The 16,697-nt window shown below is 44.4% G+C and overlaps 1 protein-coding gene across 1 annotated transcript; it reads left to right on the top strand.

The window, feature by feature from the left end:
• The first annotated feature begins 2,875 nt into the window (after window positions 1-2,875).
• On the top strand, window positions 2,876-15,229 carry ZNF239 (zinc finger protein 239). The gene is made up of 2 exons (XM_069460700.1): window positions 2,876-2,950; window positions 13,369-15,229. Exon 2 carries the CDS (start codon window positions 13,461-13,463, stop codon window positions 14,847-14,849), a length of 1,389 nt encoding a protein of 462 aa, XP_069316801.1. The 5' UTR covers window positions 2,876-2,950; window positions 13,369-13,460; the 3' UTR covers window positions 14,850-15,229.
• Window positions 15,230-16,697: the final 1,468 nt, after the last annotated feature.

Raw genomic sequence — 16,697 nt, 5'->3', positions numbered from 1 at the left:
AGTGTTGCAAAGCCCAACATCAATGAGCTTGGAATTACATCCTTCCTCTAGTAAAAGAAATGCAAATTTATATGGAAAAGAATGTGAATAGATGAAAAATTAAAACAGGGACTTCTTGTTCCAGCCAAGATGGGTTATTCCCAATTCTCCCAAGTCCTCGCTCCTATGACTAACACATTCTGAATATAACACAGTTAACAGGCCCAGAAGGACCTTCAAAGGTGGGATAAAAAGGCAGACTGCCTACAGACCTTTGGACTTGAATAACAATAGCAAGTTCCCACGTTTTCTTTTATGCTTTCCATATATCCCAGACAGGGTTCTGGGAAAAACCTACAGCCCAGAACTACCAACAATCACAGACCAAAAAAAAAGTGAGAAAAACCTGGTCCCCTGGCCAAAAGACTGGGAAAAGAGGGGCTCAACAGACAATATATTGACAATAACCTCCCTGCTCCAGCCAAATGCAAATGGAAAACCTCTCTGCCCAACCCCCCCCCCACACACATGTTCAGCAGAGCCAAGTGGATAGCTGATTTTACACCTGCCACACGGCCCCTCACCCTACAGAAGGAGGTGGGAGTAGTGAGCAATGCTCCACTTCTCCCCACCCCGCCCCCAATGGTAGTAGCAGCAGGGCTGAGCAGGTAGCTCTTTTTCTGTCCCCTGCCTGGAAAAAGCAGGCAGGGCTCTGATTTCCTGCTGGGTGGTATTGGCAGGGCTGAGCAAGGAGCAGATCTCTATCCACTGCATAGCAGAAGCATGTGGTTCCAGTTCCCTCACTGGGCGAGTGTCAATGGGGTCCAGCAGGGAGCTGAGCCTCTATGCTCACTTGGCAGTGATGAGACGTTACAAGGTGGTGCAAGGAGAGATAACTATGGCAGTGGGCAGTCTGCTTTACCCTCCACCCTGTATCAGGAGGCTGAGTGGACAGCAAGCATCCACCCTCACCCAGCAGCAATGAGGTGCAACAAAGGGTGAGTGAGACAGGGCTGGTCCACACTCCACCTTCTACCCATGCTAGTGCCAACACGACACAGCTGGGAGCTGAATCTCCAACTCCACCCAACATCAACTAGGGGGAATGACATGGTAGGAGCAGTTGTGGTCAGTTCGTTGGTGTAGATTGGGGCTAGTCAGCGCTACCCTCCTTCCACTGAATGGATTTTTAAAAAGTGCTGACTATATTCTGTCTTCAAGAAATTCACTCCAAACTTAATGACATAGGTAGGATGAAAGTAAAAGAATGGAAAAAGATATATTATGCAAATTACATGATAAAAGGATCAACCCATCAGGAAGAAATAGTCATCATAAATGGGTATACATCTGTCAACCTAAATGAAAGGACACTAGAGAAAATTATTTCTAAATATGTTGGGTCTACTTGGGAATAAAAGTAAGGATTAGAATCTGGAATGCAAGAAATGACAAGCTACCAGTATATTCTGTGAGGGAAGGGTAATGGGAGCTTTTATTAGCAAAAAAAGAGATTTACATAAGCTACTTAGAAACAGAGTTCATTGGTTCTAGAGGTTCAAAGCCAGTGTTGTGGTCAGTTCTTTGGTGTAGATTTTGTTACCTAAAGGCTTGAAGGGCTCCCCTGTTTGATTCAAACAAACTAGCTATAAAAGAAATATTTGAGGCACTTAGGGAGATTGAAGTCATGCACTTTGAAGATGGATGAAAGGGCCACAAGCCAAAGAATATATGTAGTCACTGGAAGCTGGAAAAGGCAAAGAAATATTCTTCCAGAAGGAGCTAGCCCTGCCCACACATTGACTTCAGCCCAGGGAAACTGACTTCAGACTTCTGACCTCCAGAAGCTTAAGAGACTAAATCTGTTGTACACCACTAAGCTTGTGGTGATTTGTTATAGCAGCAATTGGGAACAGACAGACCAAGGAAAGGGGAGTATATAATAGAGAGGTCCAGGCAACAGCGCTTTCATCTTCAAAATACATCCAAAGGAAAGGAACTGGGAAGAGACCAAATGGGCAGCTCTTTGTCACTCAGTGAGAAGGGAAGGAATTGGGATACAGCCTTGGAGAATGTTGGTGCCACCCCTTGAAGGCATAAACAACTAAAAGGGTCTCAGGAGGCAAGATTTCTGCATCCCCAGTAAATCTATGATACACAGCACTAGTGAATTTTAAAAAGCAAACTGCAGGCCCATATATACGCCATGACCTCATTCTTGTTTAAAAAGTATATCTACATGTGCAAGTAGCTATGTCTGCGTAGGTTTAGGAGTTCTGACTGCTGGGTGCCGCATGACTAATCCCCACACTTCCTCAGTCTTTGCTCCAAGATCCCCTATTTATAATTGCAAAGTGCACTCCCAACCCACACACGCCCACACAAGCACCCCTCAACTCCCAACCCAGCTCTATTTTTTCCATAACACGTATCACCTTATAACACGCGATGCCATTTTTTAGTAGCCAGGCACTGAACGAGCTATACCATTTATTAATTATAGTTATGGATTGCTTGTTTCCCCCATTAGAATTCAACACCCACGAGGGCAGCGATTTTTGCGTAAGCGTCTTTAACAGCTGCTGTTACACAGCTGCCTCTCAATATTTGTTAAACGAATGAACTTCAGAGATGAGATGGAAGATGCCGAATGGTAAATAATTTCAGAATAGTTTTAAAGGTACAGACAAATTATGGGTGGTATTTACGTCCTTTCCCCCCAGTGGCACTTTAACAGGTATTCCTAAAATAATTCTTACGTGTTTCTAATGAAAAAAACAGGATAACTTGAATGAAGTAGTCCCTGAGGCCAGATCCGCTCTCAGCGCAGCGCCCCCAGACAGCCCGGGATCGGCGCCGGAAGTGGGCGTCGCCCGCGCGCGGCTCTCTGGGACTTGTAGTTCGGGGCCGCCGCGCGAGAGCCGTCAGTATCCGAACCCGGCGCCGCCAGGTCTGGGATTCCACGTGGGAGGTGAGACGCACCCGGTTGCCCGCGCCGCTGGCTGAGGCGCCCCGGGGTCAGGACGTGGGTGTGTCGCGGAGGAGGCGCTGGGCCGCCGAGCCCCGGAAGGCGGGCGGGGCGGCCGTGGGAGGGCTCGCGACCCGCGGAGGCGCGGCCCGCGGCCGCACGTGAGTCCCGCGCGGCGCTTCCGAGCTGCTGGGTGCACCCGGCCCGGCAGCGGTCACACGGAGGCAGGCGGCCCCTGCCGCCTAGCCGGCCGCGGCTCCGGACCACCTTCTCTTGCTGGCCGTGCTCTGGCCTGGGCCGGCCTGGGGGCTTCTAAGTTGGCCTTAGGGGCCTTTTCCACGCGAGGGACCGGGCTTATTCCAAGGAGGTTTTCGGAGAGCGTTAGGTGACGGAGAGGGGCTCCTGTGAGGGACCTAGTTTTCTGCGCCGCAGCACTGCCCTCGCTGAAAAGAGGTTGCGTCTGATCCCCTACACCCCAGTCGGGCTCTGTCTGAGGACGGCGTCTTGGCGACCGTAACCCATCCGGAGAGGCGACACAGCCAACCCGAGAACTCCTACTCTAACTACAACTTGAGGCGGAAATCGAAAGGTCTGCGAAATGGGCACATCTTAGACCTGCTGGCGGCTGTGGAATTTACTAAACCTTATGTGTTTTGGGGGAAGGCTTTGCCTGTTTGATCCAAAGCCCCGAGGAGAGAGCTGAGGGAGGTGACAGGAAAAGCGCCCCAGGAGAAGGGAGTGCGAGAGAAGGGGTGGCTCAAGGAGGGGCCAGGAGCAGGAGCTGAGTAACTCCCTGCAGTCTTGCTGGGCTGGCTAGTGTGTGTCCTGCAAGGTGGGCTAGGTGTGCGTGGCCCTTCCTTATTACCTAACTCTGCCTTTCCAGGAATCTGCCCCCCCACCCCCCAGTGGAGAAAATTACCAAGGTCCTGGTGAATTGGTGTTTGTTTTTTCCTAAAATGCCATCTCTCTGAAATGTCTCTGTACTGTGTGTTGTTTCTCTATTGTCAGACTCAGTGTGAGACATACAGTATGTATAGCTGTGGATATAGGGACATTAGGATACTCAGGGCATATAGCTAGCAAATGATGTCACCAGGCTCCACACAGAGCTTTCTCTGTCTTACCCTGCCTCTGTGAATTTGGTCCACTCCTCAAAGCACTGAGCTGTGCTCTTTTATAGAATCCCCAGAGCATCTTTGCCTGGTCCTCTCAGAGCCTGCCTTTTCCTGCCAGACATTTCACTGCCATTGAAAGTCATTCAAAGCTATTCCATGCTCAGCCCAGTCCTAAGAGGTCTGAACTATGGTGCTTTTCTTCAAGGAGTTTACCATTTTGATGAGCAGATTACCTGTAGGCAAAAAGTATGCATATTAATAGCGATCATTTATTAACCATGGAAAAGTTAAAAACATGAGAAAATCTGTTAAATGGCAACACAGTAGTTACGAAATCACTCCTAGAAATGCTCCTGAACCAGGCTGTGCATCAGAATTATCTGTGGTGTTAAAAATTAAGATTTCCTAGCCCTTTCCTCCACACTTACTGAGAGTTTCACTCCGTTTTTATCTGGTTGGTCTTTGTACATCCAAAGAGTTCTTGCAGTTATTGTAAAATCTCTCTCTACATACTTGATATAAGTGTCTCTAAGGTAGATAAAATGAGTTACTCATCTATTATGTTCTGGTTGCTTTGTTCCCTTTGACCAACATGTCCATATATTTAATTGGTACAATAAATTTCACAGTACCAAGTAGCACTTTTTAAAAATGATTTCCCATTTGTCTCCATAAAACCGTTTGTAGAAAGTTACCTCAGGATTGGCACTGGGGGTGTTTGAGAGGGAGGGCAGGGGAGATCCTCTGCCCAGTCCTGGCTTTGGTGGAGAGCGGGACTCTGAGGGAGCTGAAGGGAAGTGCCTTGTCCTTTAGGGTAGAGAGCAACAGAGGCAGAAGTAAACCCCTTCTTTGCTAACTCCACACTGTTCTTTCTCCGCAACTAAACAGGTCATCACACCGGGAGCTATTTGCATAAAATATCAGGCTGAATTGTAAGGGGAAAAATAATTGGTTCTTAACACTACCAGCAAAGGCCATTGTTTTGCTTTGCAAGTACAGCCCTCACATACATAAAAAGAAACCATGAGGTCTTATAAAAATCTGTTTAGAGGACAGTAAGCTGTCTCGAGCTACTGAGAGTATGGCATCTCTCTGCCTTGAAAAGTAATTGAGGACTTCAAGGGAGATGAACATAAGTAAGACCCTGTGATCAATATATTTTCCTTCCTTTTCTTCTACCTGTCCCCAATGAATATTTTATTAACTGCTGCTGCATTTGGGAATTGCTAGTATAGTAAAATTTAAGATTCTGATATATGTTACATAATAACTTTGAATTTAAAGGAAGGACTTCACCAATCCTTGATGCCTATTTTCTATGTATCAGACACTGTCCTTGCGTCTGCTGAAAGGCAGGAGTCCCAGTTTAATCTCACCCTCCCTTTGTGACCTTGGGAGTCACTTCACTGTTATCTGTAAACTGAAGATGTTAGGTTTCACAGTCTTTAAGTTTTTCTTTTAGTTGTATCTATTCATTTAAATCACATGTGAATTTATAAATATTTAACATTTAGACTGAGTCAGTTGTGCTAGTTGCTTGGGATTTAAAGATCAGTGGAGAGTGGCCACAGTCCTTCATAATCTTATAGCCAACTTGAGAGACAGACTTAATAGCTACAGTAGAAGTATGTGGAAACTGCTATGAGGCGAGGCACCTAACTCATCCTCATGCTTCAGAAAGGGGCTGTTGATTGTCCTGACACTGAAAGGAGTTCCAGAATGGATGAGAGGACGCTAAGTCAGGGCTGACACAACGTGAGAAGGGCTGTGCTAGACCTGAGCATGACGTGTTTGGATGACTGGATCCCTTATCTGCTTCCTACATTACTGTTTCCCACCCCTAAGTAAATGTGGGCGATACAGCAGGGATGGGCCCTGGAAAGAAGTGGAAGGCCACATGATGACAAGTGTGTAATTTTGAGGAGTTTGACATTGGTCCAGTGGAAAGAAGAAACTACTGGTCCCTTGACCTTCCTCTTTGGTTGGCCTTCAAGACACTGAGTCCACTTTCCCCTCCGTGAGCAGGAGCTCAGCTGTGGGGTGACTCAGTAGCTCTGCGGATACCCGAGAGACTGTTCATTTTTGAGTCCTTCAGTCCCAGCTCTGTCTTGCTTTAACAGGAGCGGTATTCTCTTTCCCTTTCTCCCTTCCGCTGTCACAAAGATCCCTCTCGTTTGGTCCACTCTCGTCATTTTTACCAACTACAGAGTTAGTAGCCCATCAGCATGTCCTTTCCATTCTCGGCATGCAATTCCCCCCACACGTTATCTGTAGGATCTTAAAAAATTAATAACTCTGATCTATGAATTGGAAGACGATGAACTTTGTACTTATGAAGAATTGATAAGGAGTTATTGTGGTCTAGGTTAAAAAAAATGAGGGTTTAAGACAGTAGCACTGGAAATGGAGAAGAGATAACATGTTGGAGGGAAATTTAGGAGGAAGAATTGACAAGATCTGCAGTGGTTTGAATATTGTTGAGGTAGAGGAGGAGGCTTAGACAATCCAGATGATTGGGTAGAACGTGGATAAAAAATAAAGGGAGAAAAGATAATCGATGGGCTTGAGTCTCAGAAGAGAGAGGAAGGGATGGATCTAGAATGCACAGGGAGAGATTAGCCTTGAACAGAAGGAATCCTTTTTTCCCTGCACTCGGAAAGAAAAGCTCTGGTGGAGAGGAGCGGCCAGTCTACTTGCTTGATCTTGTCAGGGTCGCGCTTTGCTGGTGGGTGTGGTGCTGAGGCTGTAAGCTGCCTCCACTGCTTCTTTGTCCCACCCTTGCTCAGGACTTGTGGGCTTCTCTTTCATGGCAGAGTGGAAAACAGTGACCTCCAAAGGAAAGTTTAGGAGAAAGCTCCCGCTTTCCTCACCCTGACCTTCTCTGCTGGTGACTAGTTGGGAAAGTCATGTCCCTCTGCAGGGCAGGCCTGAGGAGGAAGGAAGTGGTGCCCCTTCAGCCTCAGGCTGAAGCTGGCTTAGCTGATGCTGTTTACAAGACAGTCTTCATTGTCTTTTATAGACTCTGTCACTCTGCTTTTCAAAGTGTGGCTTAACGGACTGGTGCCAGCCCATGCACCATGCAGACACAGGACAGAAATTGAAAGTGTTTGGAAAACAAAAACCTGGTTCTTCACCACATGTAGCTTGGGAAGTATTGTTCCACCAGAGGGAACCAGATTCCCTGAAGTTAACTGAGTAAATATTTGGACTGCTTTTATGTGCCAGGCCCTGTTGGGGCTTTGGGGATGCAGTAGGGGACAAATCAGACAGCCTCTCTGTTCCCAGAAAACTTAGGTCTCAGTGGGGAGAAACAGACAGTAAATAAGAGAGCAAATGAATAAACAAGAAAACAAGGCGAGGCGTAAGTAGTAGGAAGAAATTAAAACCAGGAAAGTGATGGTTACTGGTGCTACTGTGGATTAGATGGTAAAGGAAATGCTTTTGTGAGGAAGCAACAGTTGGGCTGAGGCCTGAAGGACAGGGAACAAGGCATGTGAAGGTGTGGGAAAAGAACATTCTGCAGAGAGGGCAACTAGTGCAAAGGCCCTAGGTCGAGAAAGAGTTTGATGTGGCTCAAGGGCCTGCAATGTTGCTATGGACATGTGTGATCGTAAGAGAGGACTGACTCAGGCCACGGCTGGGAGGTGACAGGAGCCAGGTCTGCAGAGCCCTGCGGGCCAGGGTAAAGATTCTGGATTTTACTTGATGCCCACTGAAAAGCCTTTGGAGGGTTTCACACCTGACCTGGTGTGTGTTTTGAAAGGTCACCCTGGTTGCTGTGTGGAAAACTCGTGCAGGGAGAGCATGGAGACAAAGACCAGGTAGGAGGCTAGTGCGTGAGATAATGACGGCGGGACCTGCAATGCAGGGTGGGGAGAGGTGGGTAGATGCAGACATGCTTTAGAGGCAGAGGAGTGGGACGTGGTGATAGGTGGGATGTGAAGAAGAGAGAAGAGCATCAAATGACTTCTGGGATTTGGGTTGAGCCCACTTGGGTGGGCCACATGGCTGTTTGCTGAAGTGGGACAACTAGGGGCGAGCAGGCGGTGAAGGAGATTGCCAGGGCAAGAGTTCTGTTAAAGCCTTCTAAGCTTTAAGCACCTTTTAGACATCCCGGTGTGGCTCTTAGGTGGAAGGCTGGAGTCTGCAGTGGAGGGGAATGGTTAGGGCTGGATATAAAGATTTGGCAGTGGAGGGTATTTTAAGCCTCAGGACTAGATGGGATGGATACCTAAGGAGTGTTTTGTGGTTGAGTGTATATGTGCTATTTTATTTTTCCAGTAATATTCAACTACTGAGGTAGGAAGAAGAAAGGACACGTGATTGATACGGCTAGGGAAAACCTTCAGGTAGAAGTGTGCTGTCACTAGAGAAAAAAAGAGGAAGGGTTAAAGGGTGGTGATCTTGATAAAGCAGGTGTGAGGGAAGAGAAAGAACAGAAAGAATGGACAATATCTCTAAGGTGTAGGATACTAAGAAATTAGTATTTGAAAAGCAGAGGGGTCCAAGTAGTGAGCCAGACCTAATTATGTTTATTGCAGTTTGATGAAATGAGGCAGAGATTATTGGCACTGTCGAGATTGAGGTCAGAGCATTGGGTAAATTGTCTCAAATGTTGAGGTTTTGGGGATAATGGCTGGAATAGGGTGAAAAGGACAACCTAAGCAATGACCAGCAGATGACAGTGACAAGGAAAGATTCAGTAGCTGATAGCTTGAGCTTGGACCGGTTGGGGGCAGGAGGGGAAGGATTTGGGTGGGTGTAGCAAAGTAGGTGAGAAAGGAGAGATGCTCTAACAAAACTTGACTTAGCTCCCTCACATCTCCTGAACTGCATGCTAGTCTTCCCTTTTCCAGTGCTGCCAACGTCATCCCCCCTCCAGGGCATTTGTGCAGATGGTTGTCAGCTGAGGAGAAACGTGCTTAATGTCTTCGGAACCAGTCACATTCAAAGATGTGTCTGTGGACTTCACCGAGAAGGAGTGGGGTTGCCCTGACCCTGCTCAGAGGAAGCTGTGCAGAGGTGTGATGTGGAAAACTGCAGGAACTTGGTCTCAGTGGGTCAGGCATATGAACGTGGACACTTACCCCTTGGAGTCTTTGTTTCCTAACTCTTTTTTTTTTTTTTTTTTAAGAGACAGAGTCTCGCTCTGTTGCCCGAGCTAGAGTGCCGTGGCATCAGCCTAGCTCACAGCAACCTCAAACTCCTGGGCTCAAGCGATCCTCCTGCCTCAGCCTCCCGAGTAGCTGGGACTACAGGCATGTGCCACCATGCCCGGCTAATTTTTTCTATATATATTTTTAGTTGTCCAGCTAATTTCTTTCTACTTTTTAGTAGAGACGGGGTCTCGCTCTTGCTCAGGCTGATCTCGAACTCCTGACCTCAAGTGATCCTCCCACCTCTGCTTCCCCGAGTGCTAGGATTACAGGCGTGAGCCACCGCGGCCAGCCCCTAATTCCTTTTGGACACAAAGGGATGTTTCCTGACTATTCTAAGCAGCTAAAGAACTTTACTTAGTAAGAATTGGAGAATGGTGTTAAGAGCTTTGCTGAGTTTTCTCAGAAAGCATACCTGTTCCATCCCTTATAAGCCAGAGCTTGGGACTGATTTTGCTTTCTGCACAATCCCCCACTCCCTGTGTGCTTCCCAGATGTGATCACTCAGCTGGAGTAAGATGAAGATCATTATATAATGGAGAATGAACTCCAAAGAGCATCAGGCATCATGGCAAGTTCCAAGCCCAGGCTAATCCATGAAAGAGAAGTCCCTTTGATACATGTTCTGGGAGTTCTCTAACATCCTGTGGTCTGTGTAGAGAGCAGGGCTTCTGGGACACTTTCTATACACTGTTCTACCTGGATCTATTCACTGACTCTGCCTCCTACCTCTCTGGAAGGTTATGGTCTTCTCCAGTCACGATGGCTCTCTTCTCTGTATTCTTATCTTTTCCCGTGTTGCTCCCACATCGGTCTTGTACAGTCTGCTGAGACTAATTTTCATTGAGTACCCTCCCCCTGCCTCGAGATATCTAGTTTCCGTTGTTTCCTTTCTTACATAGTCAGGGATTCATCCATCTCCCCTCGTGAAAATGAGACAGTCGTTGCCCTGCTCTGCTGCTCCTCCAGCCAGCGTGGCTTCTCAGAGGCACTCCGTTTTAATCCTGTCAGCTGTTCCCTGCTGAGTTTGTCTTCAGACATCCAAGCCATGTGCTTATACAGTTATTTCTTTTCTCTGTTTCTTTTAAACGAATAAATGTATTCACATGGTTTATAAAAAAGAAATATAAAAAGACACACAATTAGGGGCACATTTCCTCAGGACCTCTCGAGGCCATGTGCTCCGGGCTAGCCACACACATTTGGCTCAAAATAAGCCTCTTTAAATTAAAAAAAAAAAAAAAAAAGTACACAGTGAAAAATTTCTTTCATGTCCCTAACTCCGGTCTACTCAGGTTCTGGTCATTGGCTTCTACAAACCATCTGTTATCTCATATAAATGTCATTTCTCAATTATGCTTGGAAATCTGAAGAGTAAAACCACCAAGCTGCAATGCTGAGTGTACACATTTATGATTTTGATTGATAATTGTCAAAATGTCCATCCGTCATCATGGGTGATACCAGTTTATATTCATGAGCAATGTCAGTCTTCAGACTTTGGGTTTGTGCTGATGTAATAGATGGAAAATGGTACCTTGGTATCGTTTTAATTTGAATTTATTTATTGTGATATACTGCTACGTCTCAATTTATCACTATTTTATATTTTATATTGACTTTCTTGTATCATAGATGAGGATATAGCTTTTTTACATTACTTCCCCTAACATGCCCAGTCTCCCAATAATTTATGTTAGAGTCATGTCAGGGATTAGTGCGTAGGTTCCTTTGACTTAGTAATTATTGTTTACTGTACAGGCAAGTGGTATACTATAATCACAGTTCCTTTTCCTTCCTCTGAAGGCAATACTTGCTTTTAAAAAATATTTTTTATTTGGGGGGATTTCATTCCATACTGTTATTATAGAGTTTTGAGTAATTATTTTGTCTTTTATTTATCAGCAATTGATTCAACTTAATTATGTATTTTACTGACTTATTTGCTTACTGCAATTTCCTGTATATCATCTTTTTCTTAAATTAATTTTAAAGATTTTGCTATAGTACATTCTTGAGTAATTGTTTCAGTAATCGAATCCTTTCTTGTCTAAAAAGGTGTCTATTTTTTCCTTCCATTGAAATGGTTAATTGGCTGGGTAGAGAATTCTAATTTCACACTTTTCCTCCAAAATTTGAAGATATTGCTCTAATATCTTCAGGTATGAAGTATTGCCAATTAGTAGTTCCATGTCAATATAATTCTTACTTATTTGTACATAATCTGACTTTTTTGTGTGAATGCTTTTAGAATTTTCTGGGATTTTTTTTTTTCCCCCTAAAGTCCTAAGGTTTTATAAGGGTGTGTTTAGTTGTAGGTTTTTTCGCATACCATTTTTAGCATTCACTGGGCCCTGAATCTTGAGTTCTGGGAAACATTTTTTTCTGTTATGTCTTTGACCATTTTCTTTGTCTTCATTTTATCTTCACTATTCTCATGGAACTCCCTGAGATGGGCTTTTCCTTTTATCTTTCCGTTTGTCTATCCTTTTAATGTGCATTCTAGGAGAATCCCTCAGTCTTCCATCGTACCATGTTTTCATTTTGCTCTTCAACCCTCTAGATGGTAGGCCTTACAGAGATAGCCTGACACTTAGCTGTGAGACAAGTTATTTAACCTCTTTCAGCCTTGGTTTCCTCATGTTGAAAATGGGTGTCCTAATAGTTCCTCTCACATAAGATTTCACAACCCCTGGCTGAGAGCTTCAGTCAGACACAGTAGGTACTTCTTAGTATTATCATCTTCTTCAGTACATTTTACTAATTTAGAATTATGGTTATTTTTTGTAGCAATAGGTTTATATTTTATCATTAGATTGTGTTTAAATGTGATACCTTCTCTGATTTCTGTGGGATTTTAATTATGTACCTTTTAAATTATTTCCCCTGGTCACTATTTCTCATTTGTGCCTCTTTATTAACTTGCTACTTTTTTTTTTGTCTGCTTATATATTTTTTAACTATCTCCTTATAAATTTTTTAAAAGTCTTGTGTTTCTTGGTGTGATGCTGGAGTGTGCCTCCTCGGCAGATGTTCCACCTACTTTGGGGCACATGTACGTTCTAATTGAGCTTACTGAGCAGCACAGATTAAACAAGGCAGATTTTGAGTTTGTCATCCACGCCCTTCCCCACTCCAGCCTTGCCCTCCTGCATTTCCTGTCTTATTGTACAGCACCACTGTACCTAGTCGCTCAGGCAAGGAGCTCAGGGAGCATGCTTGGTGCCTCCTTTCCCTTGCCTTCTAAGTTTAGTTTGTCATCACCTAATTGAGAATGAATCTCTCTCCTTTTCTCTACAACCATCATCCTTACCATTTCTCTTCTGGTTTGCTATAGCAGCTGTCTCTCTGCCTAAAGCCTTGCTTTCCAGTGGTGTTTATAATCATAAAGTCAGTCGTTTCAGTCTGAATTTAAATCCTTTAATAGTCTTCACTCCCTGCAGAGATTAGCCCCAAATCCTTAGGATTAGACATCAAGCCCTTTGCCCAGGCTCCTACCTTCCCTGCAGGGTCACGTTCTTCACCGTTAGCTTTTTTTTTTTTTTTTTTTTATCTCCTTCACAAGAAGCTGCTAGTAGTCTTCCTGAACACGTCATATTTTCTCTATATATTTCACTATTTTTCCCCGTTGTTTTCTCCCAGAAATCTCCCCAATGCCCCAAAGTCTGAGTTGCGTGCTCCTGTTCTGTGCGCTCATAACTGACTGTGCATATATCTGTTGTATGTTCATCCATACCGCTTGCTATTATTGTTGGTATATTTGTCTTTCTCCCAAGAGGCTTTATCTTGCTAAGCAAAAGGATTTCTGTCTTCTCTCTTGTATTCACCACTCCTGTGACAGTGGAGTACAATTAAATGTAAATTTAAAGGGAAATGAAATGGAATGTTATTTGTGGCAATGTATAGGATTCAGAGCCTTCTGCAGGACTAGTAAAGGAATACTTCTATTGGCTATGCTTAAAAGCAGAGAGAAAATTTCTGTCTTCTGTACCCAGGTATTCTCTCCTTCTGACATTAACCCAAAGGATAGGACTATAAGGACAAGTTGAACATTTTCCTAGTTACTAAATTTTCAGGCCTTAGGCACTCCCATTCTGAAATCTGGAAATCTACCCTCTGTTCTTATCGCTGAATTCTCTTTGTTCCCTAGGAAACTTGAATGAAAATTCTGTGGAGCATCTTCAAGAGAAAAGACTTCAGGATCTGTCATATGAGCTTTCCTGCTGGCTAACTCTGGAAGAGATGGCCAGTACAATAACTGGAAGTCAGGATGGTGCTGTGAATCTCCAAGGGGAGGTGTATGGGGAGCCTGAACTAAATCTCCCCCCTTGTCAAAAGGGGGGAGAAGCATCTTCTAATATTTCCAGAAAGAACAGTGTGGCGACTCTTCAAAGTGATGATTTCAAAAACACTGAAAGTGAAAAATATTTGTCTTTGAAAGTCCCAAGCCAAATGGCCACACAAGACTCGTCAGTGAAGGTCTGTAAGGACGAGCGTCAGGATGCTCGGGAGAGCACGTGTCTCTCTGTAACTGAAGAAAGCGCTGAGAGCAAGGCGACAACGTGGGGAGGTTCTCCTGTAGACCATTGTGCAGAGAACCTTCAAGTTAAACCTGTATCTGATGCAACAGAACTGGCCTCACCATTGTCCAGGGGTGAAGGAACTTGCCAGAATGGCCAGTTGAAAGAATCTTTGGATCCCTTTGACTGTAACTGCAAAGACATTTATGGGCGGAAATCACAGTTGGTCGGTTGCAGTCAGCAGAGAGCTCCTACAGAGGAGAAACCCTGTAACCGTAATGACCGTGGGGAAGTACAGGACGCCAGCCGAGGTGCTCATCCATATGAGAAAGTCCACACTGCAGAGAAACCATACAGATGTGGCCGGTGTGGTAAGGACTTCAGTCAAAGCTCAGAGCTGCTACTTCATCGGAGAGACCACGTAGAAGAGAAGCCCTACAAATGTGAACAGTGTGAGAAGGGCTTCACCAGGAGCTCGAGTCTGCTCGTCCATCAAGCAGTCCACACGGATGAGAAACCCTATAAGTGTGACAAGTGCGGAAAGGGCTTTACCAGGAGCTCGAGTCTGCTCATTCATCATGCGGTCCATACGGGCGAGAAGCCTTATAAATGTGACAAGTGTGGGAAGGGCTTTAGTCAGAGCTCCAAACTGCACATCCACCAGCGAGTGCACACTGGGGAGAAGCCCTATGAGTGTGGGGAGTGCGGTATGAGCTTCAGTCAGCGCTCGAACCTGCACATCCACCAGCGCGTCCACACAGGAGAGAGGCCCTACAAGTGTGGTGAGTGCGGGAAGGGCTTCAGTCAGAGCTCGAACCTCCACATTCACCGGTGCATCCACACAGGAGAGAAGCCTTACCAGTGCTATGAGTGTGGGAAGGGCTTCAGCCAGAGCTCAGATCTTCGCATCCACCTCAGAGTCCACACTGGAGAGAAGCCCTATCACTGCGGCAAGTGTGGGAAGGGATTCAGCCAGAGTTCCAAACTCCTCATCCACCAGAGGGTACATACTGGAGAGAAGCCGTATGAGTGCAGCAAGTGTGGAAAAGGCTTCAGCCAGAGCTCCAACCTGCACATCCACCAGCGGGTTCACAGGAAAGATCCCCATTAAGTGATGTGAGCCACTCGGGTCTTCAGAGGGCTCGTACTGTTAAAACTGTCTCATATTTTTAACATCACTGTTATCTTTATATTCTACAAAGGAGAGAGATAGATGATAGGGGTTATTCAGATATGTTCCCTCACTGAAAAATCATTCATTCATTTAAAGTATTTAAGTATCAAGCACTTTGTTATGTTATACAAGGAATGGCTTGTTCTGATTTCTTAGATGAATAGAGTGAAAACATCTGTACTTTGCAATTCAGTCGGTATTATTAAAACTACATATTCTACCCAGTATTTTTAATTGCAAGAACTTTGTATTTGTCGAACCATGGCATGTTTCTCTTCACATTCTCTTAGAAATTGAAACTCTTGTTTTCCTTCAAATTTTGTGCCTTGTGTTTTTTGTATTTTTTGTATTACCCTCTAGTCCTGATTAGCCCTTTCTAAACTGTGATTATATTATATGGTATGCCCATTTTAGGCTGAGGGAGTAGTTGGAGATATAATGAACATGGAAATCTCTTGTGTTTATTGCAAATATTTACAGTAGTTTGTGGCCACGCCACAAGAAGGTAGAGAATTACTCGTTACTCATGTAGTACACCCTCATGTACTATTTTCACAGGAAGTGGAACAACCCCTTCCCTCCCAGGCAACTGTTCAGGAATGTAAGTAGTTCTTTTTCTTGAGTACATCTAGTTTACTGAGGGTACTTCCAGAGTGAAAGCAGGGGAAGGTCCAAAGCAACATGCGAGTGTGGGTGGCAGTGAATGGTGGTACCTGAGAGCAGGGGATACCAAGAGATAGGTTCCAGATGCAGAGCTGGGAAAAGGTAATACACAGGGAGCATGTGGCAACTGATGAGCAAAGGCTGCAGAAATCACTGGGACTTGGTAAACTATTAATAAAAAGGGCTAGCAGAGAAAGGATTAGAGAATGTGCTTTTGTTAAACATGTCTGATATCCCTGGACAACATTAAAATGCTAGGAAAAAAAATTTTTTTATAAAACCACAGTAATAGAAAACAGGGGAAAGACCATTGGCAAGTGAGATCTCAACACAAATTTGAAAGACGGAAAGAAAATGGAAGGATAGTTATTAGAGCAGAAGCGGGCACAGTTATGCTGCTTACATATGGGGATAAGGAAAAGAAGGAACCAGTTTGGCTCCAGGCTCAGACATGGTTAGTACCCTGGAGGATGGGAGTGAGACACAAAGAAAGCAGTGAAACTAATGGCCAGTTGTATATGGAAAATTCCCCGTTGTCCCATAAATACACATATTTTTCCCCAACCCCTGTGCATGGCCAACCAGGGATTTATCCTCCAGCTAGAGATGGGAAGGAAGTTTCTTCTCTGCAGAAGTTCAATGGTCCCAAGGGAAGGACCTCTATATTCTGCCATTTGGGAATCCAACAGTAAAGCAGCTATCTTTCTAGCTCCAATACACATATATTAATAATAGAGCTTCTAAACCCATGAAATAAAAACTGATAAGATTGAAATACATAGAGGTAAATTTTCAATTATAATTAGATATTTCAATAATCAAGTATTTGATAGCACAAGTAGACAGAAAGTAAGGCTATATAGACTGGAACCACACTATCAACTAACTTGTTTTGCATTTGTAGAACACTCAAGAGCATATTATACATTCTTTTCATGTGTACCTATTATGGACTATAAAATAAGTCTTTAAAAATTTAAAAGAATGAAAACCATGCAAAGTATGTTATTTCCCCAGGACAGAATTAAGTTAGAAATCAGTAAAAAAGGTATCTGAAGACTCTCCAAATATTTGGAAACTAAACAACACACTCCTAAATAAGCAATAGGTTAAAAAGGAAGT

This window comes from Eulemur rufifrons, chromosome 28, assembly GCF_041146395.1.
Source record: "Eulemur rufifrons isolate Redbay chromosome 28, OSU_ERuf_1, whole genome shotgun sequence".
NCBI lineage: Eukaryota > Metazoa > Chordata > Mammalia > Primates > Lemuridae > Eulemur > Eulemur rufifrons.
The sequence above is the reverse complement of the archived record's forward strand: the minus strand, read 5'-3'. Positions and strand labels throughout refer to the sequence as shown.